This window comes from Loxodonta africana, chromosome 11 (assembly GCF_030014295.1).
Source record: "Loxodonta africana isolate mLoxAfr1 chromosome 11, mLoxAfr1.hap2, whole genome shotgun sequence".
In the NCBI taxonomy this organism is placed as follows: Eukaryota; Metazoa; Chordata; class Mammalia; order Proboscidea; family Elephantidae; genus Loxodonta; species Loxodonta africana.
In genome coordinates, this window is record NC_087352.1 from 24365281 (window position 1) to 24382112 (window position 16832).

General features: G+C 56.9%; 2 protein-coding genes across 2 annotated transcripts; one reads left to right on the forward strand and one right to left on the reverse strand.

Moving 5' to 3' along the window:
• The first annotated feature begins 2488 nt into the window (after positions 1-2488).
• Positions 2489-10691, forward strand: KMT5C (lysine methyltransferase 5C). The gene is made up of 9 exons (XM_064294264.1): positions 2489-2541; positions 5085-5212; positions 5395-5560; positions 5884-5993; positions 7391-7554; positions 7670-7689; positions 8729-8865; positions 8964-9154; positions 9497-10691. Exons 2-9 carry the CDS (start codon positions 5103-5105, stop codon positions 9970-9972), a joined length of 1374 nt encoding a protein of 457 aa, XP_064150334.1. The 5' UTR covers positions 2489-2541; positions 5085-5102; the 3' UTR covers positions 9973-10691.
• A 3021-nt stretch (positions 10692-13712) lies between these two features.
• LOC100676021 (cytochrome c oxidase subunit 6B2) lies at positions 13713-16320 on the reverse strand. The gene is made up of 3 exons (XM_003406864.3): positions 16199-16320; positions 15484-15584; positions 13713-15398 (listed from the first exon to the last, which is right to left on the reverse strand). Exons 1-3 carry the CDS (start codon positions 16308-16310, stop codon positions 15345-15347), a joined length of 267 nt encoding a protein of 88 aa, XP_003406912.1. The 5' UTR covers positions 16311-16320; the 3' UTR covers positions 13713-15344.
• Positions 16321-16832: the final 512 nt, after the last annotated feature.

The following is a 16832-nucleotide window of genomic DNA, read 5'->3' on the forward strand; positions in this document are numbered from 1 at the left end:
TGCAAGTAGCAATGTTGGGCCTCATTAACATAACAAAGAAAATCCATACCTAAATGGGGATTATAACCACAGGTGTAGGGGTTAGGATTTATAGCACATTTTGGGGGGGTCACAATTCAGTTCATAACACACATGAAAACATTCACCAATACAACTTCCACATATACAATTCGATGAAGTTGATTACTTTTTTCACGTTGGGCACTATTATCACTATCCTTCACAACATTCCACTACCATTAACATAAACGCAATGCCCCCAAACAAAAATTTCCCCTTTCCCCTTCCTTTGCCTCTGGTAATTTTTTTTTGCCTCTTGTAACCATTAATAATCATTGCTTTCTATATGTTTACCTGTTTCATATAAGTGGATTCGTAAGCTTTTTAAGGAGTCCTTTATATGTGCCGTTTCTACTTCTCTGGCTGGATAAGGCTGCTTTCTCTCCTCTGGGAGCCTACTTCCCCATGTGTAAATGGAATTAGTAGTTCTTCTCTTCTGGGTGAGGCCCAAGTTAGTTACAGCAGAGATCATGCTGGACTGGGACTGCCTGTGTCCACCTCTGCCTCCACAGGCACCAGGCTGAGGACTGCTCCAGGGAAGCAAGTCCCAGGCCTCATTCATCCCTGGAATCCCAGCTCTACATAGGAGACCTGGCAAAAGTGATTCCCATTTGGGAAGAGTGCTGACAGTCCATGAAAGTTCAAGAAGGTGTGGCCACCTTTAGCTGGGGAGGGGCCTTGGGTTGGTAGGGGGTGTCACAGAGCTCCGGAGAGTTTGTTATTGTTATTTGCTGTCTAGTCAGCTCCAACTTATGGCGACCCCATGTACAACAGAATAAAATGTTGCCTGGTCCTGTGCCACCTTCACAATAGTTGGTATGTTCAAGTCCATTGTTGTGTCCAGTGTATTTTGAGTGCCTTCCAACCTAGGGGGCTCATCTTCCAGCACTATATCAGACAGTATTCTGTTGTGATACTGGCTGATTTTTGTAAGTGGATCTCCAGGCTTTTCTTCCTAGTCTGTCTTAGTCTGGAAGCTCCACTGAAACCTGTCCACCATATTTGAAATACCTCTAGCGCAGCTTCCAGCAGCATAGCAACATCAAGCCACCAGAGTATGACAAACTGACATACCAGGAGAGATTAGGGAGGAATCTACTGGAGGAAGGGAGGAATGGAGCTAGGGTTACTCCTAATGGGGAAGAAAACAGTAAAAACAAAGGGTAGGGGGTTGGAATCACAGGGCCAGCACACCTGGGAAGGTGTTACCGAAGGGGTCCCTCAGAGATGAAACTAGTGTGGTCCTTTTTTAACAGAGGCCCAAAGATGGCAAGCCCTTTCTTCAGTATCACAGAACGACATCATCAGCTTCCTCCCCATTGGAGGAATACATTCATTTATTCTTCCAATAAGTATTAATGAACTCCCTACTATGTGGCAAGTATTGTTCTAAGCGCAAGGATATACAGCAGTGAACAAAACAAAGACTTCTACTTTCGTGTGGCGCTTATAATTCTAGGCGTAATTATTATGAATTGCTAATTATGTTTGCCTCTAGGATTGAAGCTGAAGGGGCGAGCCCAATGGGGAGGTGGATGCCCCAGAGGAGCGCCCAGTGAGTCAGAGCAGTCTTCAAAGCCCCCACTTCTCAATCTCCCTCTTTCCGACCCGTTCCTATCAGGAAAAGGCCTCCACAGAGTTATTGTGGATATTTCAAAAATTAAACGGGATATTTGGGGGAAATGGGCTGTCTGGGAGGGAGGGAGGGGGAGTGAGAAGTACTGTGTGGCTAGGCTAAGCTAGGTTGTCAATAAAGTTTTGTCGCCTTGGCAACCTCAGGTTCGCTGGGCGGGACGATGGAGGTGCGCGCGCATTCACCTCCTTGACCGCCCCACCTCCACCGCCTCTTGTTTCTCCCTCCTGCGGCCGTAGGTTTCACCAGAGAAAGAAAAGAGGGAGCTCGCGACTCTACGGTGACGGGCGGAGGCCTTAGCCAATGGGAGGATGAGCTGGTCCAAGGCCAACCAATCATGTACGAGTGCTGGAGCCAGCGAGCCCGCCCACTTTCCTCTGAGACCTGAATAACCTGACCCAACCCGAATTTAACCCGGAGCGACAGCTTTCGGCCAATGAGGGCGTCGACTTCAGGCCCCGGCGGATGAGGAGGCAGGGATACGTCTCCATGGCAGCTGCAGAGGGACAGCTGCTTGACCCAATAGAAGTAGTTGGCGGCCCTTGACGGCCGCGCGGGCGTTGCGGGGCTTTATAGGGACACCGGCGGGGGGGGGTGGGCAGGGAGGGCTATAGCGTTCCTTGACCAATAGGAGCGGCGTGAGCTCCATAGCAACTGATGAAGAGCGGTGGCCTTGGCCAATAGGAGCTCGGGAAGGCAGTGGCGGGGCGGGCCCGGCGGGGCAGACTGGAGGCGCGGCGACTGTGTCTGACGAGAGCTGGAGGAGGCAGTGGGAGGTGGTGGCGGCGGCGGCGCGGGCGCCTGAGGAGGAGGAGGAGGAGGAGGAGGAGGAGGAGGAGGAGAAGCGGGTGAGGGCGGCGCGGGGCCAGACCTCTGAGCCCCCTCACAGCCCCCGCCCCGCGCCGCTTTGGCTCCCAGTCGCCCCCAGCCCCGACTGTCCCTCACCCCTCCCGGCCCCTCCTCGCGTCCTGGCGCCTCACCTCTCCCGGCCCAGGCTTCTCTCGGTGTCCCCGGCCCCTTCCCTGTGGCTTCTGACCCAGGCCTCTCCCAGCACCCTCAGGCTTTTCCCCAGGACTCCTCTGACTCTCCAGGCCTCTTCTTGAACCCCCAGGCCCTCCCCTCTGAGTTTGGCCCTTCCCCAGGCCCCTTCCTGCACCCCAAGACCCTCGCTGACTTTCCAGGTTCCTCCCTGCACCCTCTGGCCCTTCCTCAGTCCCCTTTTTTCACTCTTGGACCCTTCCCTGGACCCCTAAAACCCACTTTGACTCTTTAGGCCCCTCCCTACGCCCCAAGCCCCTCTTTGTACCCCCGGACCCTCTGTGACTCCGCAGTCCCCTCCCTGCACCCCCTAGGGCCCCCTTCGACTCTACAGGCCTCTTCCTGGACCCCTAGACCCTTCCCTTGTCCATTCTCTCACTCTTCAGGCCCTTCCCTCAACCCCCAGGCCCGTCCTTCAGCCTCCAGCCCCTTTGTATATTGGCTCCTGGGCCTTTCTCGTGTTGTATCTTCCTAGAACTCTCCCTGGAACACCCAGGACCTTCCTCTGGCCCCCCTCACACTCTACAGGCTTTTTCCTGGACCCCTAAGGTCCTCTGACTTTCCACAGCCCATCCTGTACCTTCAGGCCCTTCCTGAACCTTCACTGCCAGCCCAGATCCCTCCCTGAACTCCCAGGCCTTCCCCAGGCCCCTTTTTGGACTCCAGACCCGTCTCAGGACCCTCCCTGGACCTCCAGCCCCCCCTTTGCCTTCCCCTGGCCCAAGGCCCTTCCCCTTCCTCGGCTTTCATGAACTCCTCTTTGCCTCACTTAGCCTCATCGTGGACCCCCAGGCCTGCTCAGAACCCCCCGGCCCTCCCCAGGCTTCTGTCATGCCTCCAGATGCCTCCTACTACACCCCCGGCCTTGTGTGTAGTTCTTCTGCCATCCCCAGTCCCCTCTGCACCGGCTAGATTTTGTCTGCCCACGCACCACTCCGGACTGCTCTGTCCTAACTCCCTCCCCCGGTATCTTCCAGTCCCTTCTAGACCCCTGTCCCAACCCTTCTCGACTCCCCACTCTCAGCATCCCCCCCAGTCTGTTGCCTGTCCTTGTCTCCTCCTCTTCCTCGAAGCCCCTCACCCCCATGGGTGCCCAGCTGCCCACAATTAGCCTTAGGGCTTTTTCTCACTCCCTTCATGAGCTTTATTCTACCTTCTCTTTTGACCTGGGTTTGCCTCTCCGCACTGCCTTTCTCTCTGCCCCCCTTTTGTCCTCCAGGCCCCCCCCATACCACCACCCCTGCAGAGGGAGCAGGTGCTGGGCTGCCTCCTCCACATTCCCCCACCCCCCTCCGGGCTGCTGGGGTTTCACCCGTAGCCTCCTGGCAAGTCCCACAGGCGGGTGGGGAGGGGAGCGGGAGGAGTGAGGGGAACACTTCCTCCCCTCCCCCACTGCCACCTCCCAGACTTCAGGTTAATCAATGCTTGCACACGGGAAGGGGAGGATGTGTGTGTCATGTCCTTGTGTGTGTTTGCACGTGTGTGTGTCCAAGGGGTCAGGAGTGTGTGTGAGTGAAGGGTTAGGAAAGTACATAGTGGTGGTCAGGTTGTATCGGGGTCTGTGTGAGTGTATACTTGTTTGGGTGCCTGGCTCTGTGCACATGGGGTGTGTGTGTGTGAACGTTGTCATGTCCATGCATGTGCTTATGTGTGCGCATGCACACGGGAAGGTCAGGAGAGTGTCGGGGAATCTGTGTGTGTGCTTCTCAGAGTGCCTGGCTGTGTGTGTACACTTGGTTGTGTGTGTGTCATCTCCATTTGTGTGTTGTATGTGTGTGTGTATGTGCGTCACATCCGTGTATGTGTATGCTTGTGTTTGCTCACAGGGGAGGGTTTGGAGAGTGTTGGGGATCTGCATGTGCACTTCTCAGGGTACCTGGCTCTGTGTGTATGTGGGGGTTGTGTATGTAATGTCTGTGTGTGTGCACATGTGTGTCATGTCCATGTGTGTACGCGTGAAAGGGAGGGTCACCACGCGTCGGGGATCTGAGTGAGTGTGTACTTGTTAGGATGCCCGGTTTTGTGTGTACACATGGGGGTGCATGTTTGGGGGTTTGTGTCCCAAGCAGGAGGAGATGAAAACACCAGTGCCAGATACTGGGTCATTTACTTTCAGGCTCCCACCCTCAGTTTGGTTCGCATCCAGAACTGCACAGTCTCACCCTCACAGATAGCCCTGTGAACTCAGTGCTACTTGTCTCCCCTTTATGTACATGAGAAGACTGAGGCCCCCCCAGAGTGAGCACCCAGCTCACAAGTGGCCCAGCAGGTGCAGAGCTGAGCCCACCCCAGTCCCCGGCTCTGCTGGCTGCCTCTGCCCTGTCATCACCTGCCCTTCACCCTCCACCAGCAGCATGGTCCGTGGGACACAATGGGGCCGGACAGAGTGACTGCCCGAGAGCTGTGTGAAAACGACGACCTGGCCACCAGCCTCGTCCTTGACCCCTACCTCGGTTTCCGCACCCACAAGATGAATGTTAGGTGAGGCGGCCTGCAGTCGAGGGCGGGCCCAGGGGTCAGGGATCTGGCCCCTCCACCCACTGCCACCCTCAGCCCACCCCTCACTCAGCTCCCAGCTCTCTCTGGGGGTCTGGGGCAGGGCCGGGAAGGCCAGGAGGGACATAGGCCGAGGCCCTGGGACCCAGGCGTGCCCTCTCCCCCAGCCCCGTGCCCCCCCTGCGGCGACGGCACCACCTGCGCTCAGCGCTGGAGGCTTTCCTGAGGCAGCGGGACCTGGAGGCTGCGTATCGGGCCCTGACGCTGGGAGGCTGGATGGCCCACTACTTCCAGAGCCGGGGCCCGCGGCAGGAGGCTGCCCTCAAGACCCACGTGAGGGTGCCCTTCCCTTTTCCCTGGCCCGTCTCTGCCCTGGCCCCTCTGCCTGCCCCAGGCACTCCCCGAGTTCCTAGCCACTCGGACCATCTGAGGTGAGGCTCAGAGAATCCTAGGAGAGGAGAGTTGGGGGGCCCTCTGAGATGGAGTCCACCTTCTTTGTTTGACACATGTGACAAATGAGGAAACTGAGGCCCAGCGAGGGGAAGTGAGTCCACACAGCAAAACTAGGACACAGAGCAGGATTAGCACCCAGGAGAGAGGGCCATGGATATCCCAGCCCTGCCTCCTCACCCCACCCGCCCCCTCACCCCCCTCAGATCTATCGCTACCTCCGCGCCTTCCTGCCTGAAAGTGGCTTCACCATCCTGCCCTGCACCCGCTACTCCATGGAGACCAATGGAGCCAAGATCGTGTCAACACGCTCTTGGTAAGAGGGTCCCAGGCCTAACACCCGCTGGAAGAGAAAGGAGTAGGGGTGCTAAGGGGAGGATGAGGATAAGATGGGCGTACCAAGGAGATGAGGACAAGGTGGGGCGCTGAGGGAAGGACGAGGATGAGGTGGGGGAGAGAAAGAGGAATTGAATGAGGTGGGACGCTGAGGGGAGGAGAATGAGGACAAGATGGGGGCGCTGAGGGGAGAATCAGGATGAGGTAGGGGCGCTGAGGGTAGGAGGAGGAGGTGACCCTGAGGGGAGGAAGATGAATGAGGTGGGAACACTGAGGGGGGAAAGAGGACAAAATGGGGGTGCTGAGGGGATAATCAGGATGAGGTAGGGGTGCTGAGGGTAGGAGGAGGAGGTGACCCTGAGGGGAGGAAGATGAATGAGGTGGGAACACTGAGAGGGGGAAGAGGACAAAAATGGGGTGTTGAGGGGAGGACGAGGTGGGGGCACTCAGGGAAGAAGGTGGGGGCGTTGATGGGAGGACAAGGGTGAGGTGCGGTGGTGAGGAGAAGGGGAGCTGGGGGCACTGAGGAAAAGATAAAGATGAAGTGGGGGTGCTACGGGGGAGAAGAGGTGGGAGCACTGAGGGAAGGATAAGGATGAGGTGGGGGCACTGAGGGGAGGCCATGCAGACACCGTGTTCATGGCCATGTGGGAAGAGACTGTTTTTTGCTCAGAGAGGGGACCTGGTGGTCCCCAGGGACTGTGGGAAGGAGGTGGGGCCAGGTCAAGACCCTTGATGCCCGCCATGACCCTACTGGGAGATGCAACCCCAGAGGCAAGCCCAGGGTCCTGGGGCAGCCTCTTTCCTTATTCCCCACCTGAGCTCTTCCCGTGTGCCAGATACTGGGAACAGAACAGGGAACAGGACAGACTGGCCCTAACCGTGTGGAGTTTACAGCCTAACTATTGTGGTAGGCAGAGGATACCTAGACACTTCTGCAGCTGTTTACCACAGTGGTTGGGAATTGCTGCAAAGCCAATCCAGGGATTTGGGGAGAGTGTGCACAGAAGCAAGGTTTCAGCCTAGGCGGAAAGATGCCGCTGGGGGCGATGGAGCGGACGCAGTCCAGGTTGGGGTGCTGGGAGTGGAAGAGGACAGAGAGAATCCCTTGCAGGGTAGCTCCAGTAAGGTCTGAAACAGAAGGAGGGTCCTCTGTCCATTTCTGGTTGGAGGAGGGGAACCTGTCCAGGCAGGGGAGAAGGATGGATGGACAGGGATGTGTGGAGAGAGAGAAGGAAACAGGGAGGGGTTTCAGATTTGGAATCTTCATACATGTGGCTGGCCCCAGTCCCTGGATTCTGCCAGAAGGAGGCCCCGTTCTGTCCCTGTCCCTGAGTGAGGATGGACAGGAGGCGTGGCTCACAGCCGGTGTCTCAGGAAGAAGAACGAGAAGCTGGAGCTGCTGGTGGGCTGCATTGCGGAGCTACGCGAGGCTGATGAGGGGCTGCTGAGGGCTGGGGAGAATGACTTCAGCATCATGTACTCGACCCGCAAGCGTAGCGCGCAGCTGTGGCTAGGCCCCGCAGCCTTCATCAACCACGGTGAGCTTCACCAGCAGGCGCAGGGTGGTGGAAGGGCCATCCCTCGTGTGTCCCCTCATAAGCCTCATTTCTCTCCTCTCTTCTGTCCCCAAATTCCATCCCCTGCTGGCTCCAGACTGCAAACCCAACTGTAAGGTAAGACCTGGGGCCCCAAGCAGGGGGTGCTGGGGAGAATGAGGTTGTAAAAACCCAAACCCTTTGTCATCAAGTTGATTCTGACTCATAGCGACCCTATAGGACAGGGTAGAGCTGCCCCATAGGGTTTCCAAGACTGTAAATTCTTACAGAAGCACGTCACCAAATCTTTCTCCCACAAAGTAACTGGTGTGTTTGAACCACCAACCTTTCAGTTAGCAACCAAGAGCTTTAGGCACTGTGCCATCAGGGCTCCCTGAAGAGATTGTGGGAGGTCACATATCTCCAGTGCTTCTCACTGCACAAAGCTGTTTCATACCCACCTGTGTTCTCCTTGCCCTGGGCCTCGCTGCAAGGGGCAGAGCAGGTATTCGTCCCGGCTGGCCATCAGAGAAGCAGGGGGCATTGGCTTGGCCGGTCCCACCTAGGCAGTGGGGACGGAGAGGAGGGGACAGAGCCAGGACGTGCAGTGGACAAGAGGTGGTGGCTGGCTCACCTCAGGGCCAGGTGGTTTCCAGGCGTGTGTAGGGTCTGAGTGGACGAATGGACAGTTGGACAGATGGTGGTCACCTCACTTTCCAGATGGGGAACGCAGAGGCAGTAGCAGACATGAGGGGCGGGTGGCCAGGGCAAGAGAGTGGTCTAAGGCAGGGCTGGAATCAGCATGGAGGGGGCAGGTTCTCCACCAGAGTGGAGAGACCAGGCTAGATCTACCTGACCTGCCAGGACCAGGGCTGGGGAGGTAGAGCTCAGACAGGGATAGAGAGATGAGGGTGTGCCAGAGGAGACAGGATCTGGGGAACTTGGGGGGAGGAGGTAGTGCTCAGTGTGCCCACCAGGGGTTTAGATCAGATCACCACCCCGTAGGGAGGGTGGAAACCCTGCCACCCACCACTGGGCAGGTCACCCAGGAGCATATGGAAGAAAGGAAGGGTACAAGAGGATGGGCCTGACTCCTCTGAGGGCCTCAGTGGGCTGGGGGTGTGAGGGAGAGGGGCAGTGTCTCCTAGGCAAGGCACTGAGCGGTGTGGCCCCCCAGTTTGTACCTGCAGATGGGAATGCAGCCTGCGTGAAGGTGCTGCGGGACATCGAGCCCGGGGATGAGGTGACATGCTTCTATGGCGACGGCTTTTTTGGGGAGAAGAATGAGCACTGCGAATGCTACACCTGTGAGAGGTGGGGTGGTTGGGGCATAGTGGGGTCAGGGTCTGGGTCTTCAAGGATGGGGAGGGTGCCTAGCCTCGTACTCTGTCCTGTCTCCTGTGTCCCCCCAGGAAAGGTGAGGGGGCCTTCCGGCTGAAGCCCAAGGAGCCTAGGCTGCCCACACCGCGGGCCTTGGACAAGTATGAACTCCGTGAGACCAAGCGGCGGTTGCAGGAAGGCCAAGACAACAGTGGCTGGCAGGGCCTACGGGGTCTGCGCGCCTGTGCCCACCGATCCCCACTGCGCCGTGACCTCTTCTGTGGTGAGCAGGGCTGGGTATACCTGGGCCTACCTGGTCAGCCAGCTGGCAGTCCCTCCACCCACCACGTGGTCCCCTCTCATCCCTTCCTCCTCTCAGTCTCTGCCCCTAGCCAGCCCCGTCTCCCTAGATCTCCTTTCTTTCTGTACCCCATGCCCCTACACCTTACTGTGCCCCACCTCCATGCATCACACCCTTCCTTCCTCCTTGTCTACTTATGCTGTTCACCATTACGTCCTCTCCCCAAGAGCATAGTGGCACCCAGAGCAGGAGGATGAGCGAGTCTTGAGGGCCCTGTCCTGGCAGCTGACCCGCCTCTGCCGTCTTGATTTTTGTTCCCCACAGCTGTCTGCCAGCCCCTCACTGCCCGCCCTGATACTATGGCACCCATCTGGCTCCAGTGGCTGCTGCAGCCCCTGTCCCGGGCACGCCCCCGGAGACGTCGTCGCCCCCGGCCTCGCCGGGTCCCTGTGCCCCCTACCCTCCGCACCGCCCGTGTCTCCCTACACCCATGGGGAGGCTGTGGCCCCTTCTGCCGCCTGCGGGGGGAGGCACGGGTGGCCCTGGGCCGTCTTCCCCGTGCCCACTGGGCCCTGCAGCAGGACTGGCACTGGGCCCGGCGCTACGGGCTGCCTCACGTGGTTCGTGTGGACCTCAGCCGCCTGGCCCCAGCTCCCCCAGCTGCCCCTACTGGGCCCCCAGGCCCTGGCCCCGTCCCCAAGCAGGCACTTGCCTTCGCACCCTTCTCCCCACCCAAGCGCCTGCGGCTGGTGGTGAGCCACGGCTCAATCGACCTGGACGTCAACAGCGATGGGCCCTGACAAGCCAGACAGCAAGGCCACGGGGAGGGAAGGGGCGGAGTGATGAGGAACCCTCTGTCCATTTTTCTCCTTGGCCTGCAAGTCCGTGGGGACCCATTGACCTCAAGGAGGAGCCCTGAGGCCTCTGGGAGGGTGTTGACCCTGACCTCAGCACAGCTCTGACCCCGAAAGGGGGCTGGTTTGGATACCCCCAGGGATCTGATCCCTGACCCTCTGTGACTGCTGACCCCTGAGCCACCCCTAGCCCAGCAGGGAGCCCTGGCCGTTGTTGCCCCCACCCACCTGTTTCAGGACAAAAGGGGCATTCCCCTCAACCCCCACTCCTGCCTCAGTCACCCCTCCCCAGGGAGCAAAGCCATAGGGGGCGGGGCTGCCCCATGCGGTGCCCCCAGAAGCCAGGCCTCAGGAGGAGGTGGAGCCCTTTGGGGGTCGCACTCCCTAGCCACTGACCCTATGAGGGGAGTGGGTTTGTGCTCAACCCTGCAGCTGTCTGAGGTGGGGAAAATAGGGGGTGTGGGAGGGGGCATGACCTCTTCACCACCCCCAGGGTCTCAGGGAGGCCGGGTGTGACCTCGTCTTTCTCATGGTGCTATCCCTGGTGCTACTGGGGTGTTGGGGTGCCCATCCCTCCCCTCCCCCATGCCAGAACCGGGTGTGCTGGAGGATTGGAAGCACTTGAACTTTTTATTTTATTTTATTAAAACCTTGTTATAAACTGCCCCTTTGGAAGTGTGCTGTGTTTTGAGACGATGTCATTTGGGAGGGTGGGAACTCAGCCTTGCTGAGGACAGCAGGAGGTGGCAGCACCGGCTTGGGGCCCCAAGCTACTGTGGGGCCCAGATAACAGTCTTGGGGAAGGCTGCCCAGTACGTGGCCTTAAGGAGATGAAGGATCACATCATTGTTCAAATGGTATTTTATGAAAAACATCTGACAGTCTCTCATGTGGCCTCCCACCAACTCTGTGGGAGGTGATTCTCCATTTCTCAGATGAAGTGACTGAGGTCCGGCAAGGCGGAGCAATGAGCCCAAAGTCCCATCAGGACTGGATCCCCCTTCTCAAGTCAGACGGACACACCACCTCGGAGGTGGGGGCCCACTCTACATGGAGAAGTGTAGGGCATGGGCTGCCTAACGGCCCCCCCAGCGGGGTCGAGGGGAGAGGACGCTGGTCTCGGGGGGGCTTGGCTTTCCACACAGGCCTGGTGACATGCCCTCCTGTTGAGCCATCTTAGGGGCCCAACCTCTAGAAGAGACCAGGTAGTGAATCTCATTTCTCTAGGTCAGACTCAATCTCTCAATTTTTTTTTTAATATTGTGTTTTCAGTGAAGGTTTGCACACCAGTTTAGGTTCCCATGCAACACTTTCTACACAAGTTATTCAGTGACATTGGTTACATTCTTCACGTGTGAACACTGTCATTTATTTCCATTCTGGTTGTTCTGTTTCTGTTCACTTAGTTTCCCTGTCCCCTTCTTATCTTTGTTTTAAAGTAATTGTGGACTGTTCAGTCTCATACAGGCGATTCAGTGGCTTAATTTTGCCATCATTTAACTCTTGCAGGAACCCCATTTTTCAGGTGGTAATAACAACGAACAATGTACTGTGCCAAGCACCACGCTAAGCATCTCACAGACGTTTTTCTCTGGAGGCCTCACAGGCCACACACACTTCCATGGGTAGGCTGCAGGGATGGCAGGCCTTGGAAAGGGCCATCCTGGAGGGCAACAAGGTCTGGCTGTGTGTCCGGAAGCCCTCTTGGGGGCCCTGGTGGAGAACCAACAAAAAGCGGAAGATGACAGAAAGGCCAACAGGGCATGGAGAGAGGAGACCCTCAGAGCAGGGATCTCTTTTTTACTTTAAAATTTGTTTACATACAGTGAAACCTGTGAGAGCTGGACCTCGAAGGGACTACCTTTGTTTTCCCAGGTCTCAAAAGTTTTCTGCCTTTGACAGAGTGCAGTTTTACCACTTTTTTTTATCACTATTAAACAAAAAAAAAAAAACCATTGTCATTGAGTCGATTCCAACTCCTAGCGAACCTATAGGATAGAGTAGAACTGCCCCGTAGGGTTTCCAAGGAGTGGCTGGTGGATTTGAACTGCGAGCCTTTTGGTTAGTAGCCATAGCTCTTAACCACTGCACCACCAGCGCTCCTTTCTGTCACTATTAGTGGAAAATATTTGAGTTTTCCTTCTCCGACAGGTTTCCACCTTACACAGGTTCCCACTTTCACAGGTTTCATTCCTTTCAAAGAGAAAAAAAAAATTTTTATACAAAAATCTACAAAATCCTGTTGGTTTTGTCTGAAACCTGTCGGTAGGCTGAGGGGAAGGCACTGGTGCTGAGACAGAGACTGCAGATGCGGGGGAACGAAATCAAGGAGGATCAAAGGAACCGGGCAGAGGAGGAGGCTGGAGCGGCAGGGATTGTCAGTTCAGGGACTCAGTTCCCTCTGACATGGGGGGCTCCTGAGAGACAGTGTGTTAGGACCACAGCCCCTGTTTGTCGTAGTTGTGGACGCTGGCAGTGAGAGATGCTCAGATCCAGCCGAGTTTGGGGCCATGACTTCATGCAGATGCCCGTCCACCAGGTTGGAGGTGAGGCAAATTCAGGCCCTGCCCCGGGCCAGGATTGGGAAGGCAGTAATGGCTGTAGCAGAGGCCAGGAGTTTTAAGAATATTCTGGAATGAGACCCGGAATTAGTCACACAATGATGGGGAGGACGGTGAGGTCTGGGTCAAGAAGGAAAGAAGGAGGAAGGCTGGGAGGGGGCTGACTGGTGACTGGTGCTTGATGAGGTCCAGTGGCAGGCCGAAGTTGGGCCCTGTGCTCAGGATGCTACCTGCATGATGTCACTGTTAGCCTCGTTCCATGGCTCAAACACCTTCCCCATGTGGCACAGAGGGCTGGCCTTCTTCCTTCACCAGGCTGGCCTTGCCCTGAGGCTCTGGGAATGAGGCCAAAGCCGTGACCCAATGCCACCCCCTCCTGCAGCTGCCAGCCCCCTTCTGGCTGAGTCTACACCCTGTGCCCTTAGCCACACCCATCTGTCCAATCATGATCAGAAGGGGCATGGGAGACCAAGGTCCCTGAAGTGGAGTCATCGGGAGATAATCATGTCTTGGGGGCGGCGGTCGCTGGTGGGGCGGAAAGGGCAGGGAGTGAATGGGAGTGAATGGGCCATCGCTGGGCAGGGCGGGACTGAGCCCTAGCCCTGATCATGGGGAGGGAAACTGAGGTCCACAGAGGTCAAGAGGCTCGTCCAGGGTTATCCAGCAAGGGGTCATCATTACGAATACCTACCTCTGGACCCAAGGGACCCCTGGTGGTACAGTGGTTAGACACTTAGCTGCTAACCAAAAGGTTGGTGGTTCAAATCCACCAGCAGCTCTTTGGGAGAAAGACCTGGCAATCTGCTCCCATAGAATCCAAACCAAACCCAAACCATTGCCACTGAGTCAATTCTGACTTAGAGCAACCCTACAGGACAGAGTAGAAGTGCCCCACAGGGTTTCCAAGGCTGTAATCTTTACAGAAGCAGATGGCCACATCTTTCTCCTGCAGAGTGGCTGGTGGGTTCAAACCACCGACCTTTCCATTAGTGGCTGAGCATTTAACCAATGTGCCACTAGGGCTCCTGCATAAAGATTACAGCATCGGAAACCCTATGGAGCAGTTCTGCTCTGTCACATGTGGTCTCTAGGAGTCGAAATTGACTCAACTGCACACAATAAGAACACCACCATCTTTGGACCCCAGGGTTGAACGGTGCCCCAAGAGACTGCCTCAGGTAGACCACCACTACCGGCAGTGACAAATAGCCCATGGCACACAGGCAGAAACCATATGAGTGTCCTGTGGCTGCCGTAACAAAATAACAAGCTGGATGGTTTACAAGAACAGAAATTCACACTCTGGAGGCTGGAAGTCTGAAGTCAGGGGTCAGCAGCGTCACGCCCTCTCTGGTCTCTAGTAGAGAATCCTACTGTCATGGATTGAATTATGTCCTCAAAAAATATGTGTCAACTTGGCTAGGTCATGACTTTGAGTATTGTATGATTGTCTACCATTTTGTCATCTGATGTGATTTCCCTATGTGTTGTAAATGCTATTGCTATGATGTTAATGAGATGCACTAGTGGCAGTTATATTGATGAGACCTACAAAATTAGACAGTGTCTTACGCCGATCTCTTTTGAGATATAAAAAAGACAAGAGAGCAGAGAGACAGGGAGACCTCATACCGCCAAGAAAGCATGCAGGGAGCAGAGCGCGTCCTTTGGACCTGAGGTTCCTGTGTGGAGAAGCTCCTAGACCAAGGGAAGATTGATGACAAGGACCTTCCTCCAGAGCCACAGTTCTACTCTGTTCTTTAGGGTCACTATGAGTCGGAATCGACTCGACAGCAACTGGTTTTTTGGAGCTGATGCCCTGAATTTGGACTTGTAGCCTACTAGACTATGAGAGAATAAATTTCTCTTTGTAAAGCCATTCACTTGTGGTATTTCTGTTATAGCAGCACTAGATGACCAAGACACCTACCTTGTCTCTTCTGGCTCCTGGTAGCCCCAGGTGTTCCTTGGCTTGTAGATGTATCTTCACATGATGTCCTTCCTCTATGGCTCTTCTCTTTTATAAGGACACCACTCATATAGGGTTAGGGCCCACCCTACTCCAGTATGAACTCATGTTAACTGACAACACCTTCAAACATCCTATTTCCAAACAAGGTCATGTTCACAGGTACCAGGGAACACAGTTCAACCCATAACACTGTCCAATCCAACCCTCCCCTTTCAGGTTGGAGAATCCAAGACCCAGTCTTGGTGCACAGAAAACCCTCAGGGTCAGAGACAGGGATGGACTGAGGAATGGGGAGAAGAGTAAGCCAGGAGGGAGGCTGAGGATGGTCCAAGCTCAAGGGGAGGCAGCTGAGCGGTGGGGATGGGGATGAGGAGATGACTTGAGAGACAGGTAGGTGTGGGGATTGAAAGACAGGAAAACCCTGGAGCCATTTGGTGGGGAGCCTGGGAGCAGAAGGGGGCTGCCAGGAAAAGTGGTCCCCTGTCTGTCTGGACCAGGAAAGGGACCTTCACTTATTCCTACCACAGAAAGACTCCCCTTCCCCCACCCCAGGCCTGATGGAGCAGTAACCCCGACCATTACCAGAACATGCTGGTTCGCCCCAGGGTGCGCTGAGACCCTCTAGACAGAGAATCCCTCATCCATCCTGGGGAGACATTAAACAGAAACATTAGCAACATTATCACTTTATTTGTGACTCAGAGATGGGGGCCGGGTCGCGGTCGCTGGGACACTTGAGGAATGGGGTCGCTGGGGCTGGACCCTCAGAAGCCGGGCTCGGGCAGTCAGATTTTGCCCGCAAAAGTACCCTCTTTGATCTGTTGATTCCAGCGCTGTACCTGGGGAGGGAGGGATGGGAAGCGGCCTTAGCCGTGGCCGAAGCCCTCCACCCTTTCTCCCTCCGTCCCCCTCTCGCCTCCTCACCCAACTGATGGGGCACAGCGAGTGGTACACGCGGAAATAGTACTCGCAGGGCTGCGTGCTCTTCCCGCGCCGGTTCATCCTCTTCAAGCAGCGGTGGTAGTCTGCGGGGCGGGGCGGCGAGTGGTATCACGCAGCCAGCCCCGCCTTCTCAGGGCCCGGGCCCGCCCCCACTCTAGGCCCCGCCTCTCCTCCGTCCTCACCACTCACCTTTGCACCTCCCTCCGGGCCTGGCCCCGCCCCCTCGCCCCAGGCCCCACCTCTCCACACACGCTCCATCACTCCAGGTCCTGCCCCGCCCCTCCCCACTCCCTCCGGGCCCAGCCCCGCCCCCTCATCCAGGCTGCGCCCCTTCACACCACGCTCCTCAACTCCTGGCCTCGAAACGCGCCCTTCTCCCTTCCCTCCCGGCACAGCCACGCCTCCTCAGTCCAGGCCCCGCCCACACATCAAGTTCCTCCACTCCGGGTCTTGCCAAGCCAATCCAGGCTCCTCTCCGCCTCTTTAGCCCCGCCCCTCTGCTCCAGGCCATCCCTCTCCATTCTTGGCCCCGCCCCTCCTGAGCTCGCTTGTACCCGCCCTCCACCCCAACGGTCTGTCAACCCACGACCCCTGCCGCCGGTCGGGAGTCTCTCCCGGTCGGTCTCCGGGTGGGGCTCGCCCCTCCCGGCCTGCCCTCGTCTCTCTCCTCTAACCCGGCCCCTGAGACCGCTCTTACCCAAGAAGTTCTGGTAGCAGTTACGGGTCTGGTTTTGGTTGGGGAAGCGAGGGTCGAAGGGCGGTGTGTGCCATTTCCCCTTGGGGGGCTTCTGGATGTCAGTACCCAACATCCACGGAGAAGGTGGGTACTGTGGGGCGGGAGGGGGGCTCCGTGGGGAGGGGGCGCTCCTGGCCCCGACCCCCACCCAGCTCCCGATCCCCCACCCACCCATACCCCCGCAGGCTCCTGATCCCACCCTCCTGACCTCTCAAAGCTGATGTCAACTGTTCCCACTGGGTCAAGTTGTGCTGGCTCTTGGGGCTCCCCTCTCATCTGGGGCCAAACGTGAGCACACCAAAGTCTCGGGCCGCCCAAAAGCGTGACACCCGCTGGATTGGCTGGAACCCCCATGACCCCAGCCAATGGGAGCTGCTGCGCTGCAGGGAACGTTCTGGAACGCGGGGCGGGGCCGATGGAGACCTCTCCTACCTCCCCTCCCCCTCCCACCACCAGCCTGTGAAACCCCCATGAGGCCAGAAGTTCATTGGGCTGGGCCAGGGTCCATGAGGACGCACATACCGGACTGAGGTCAGACGTATGCCGAGTCTTAGACTCAGGCATTTAATTTTGTGAAACTGGACTACTCTGTGGG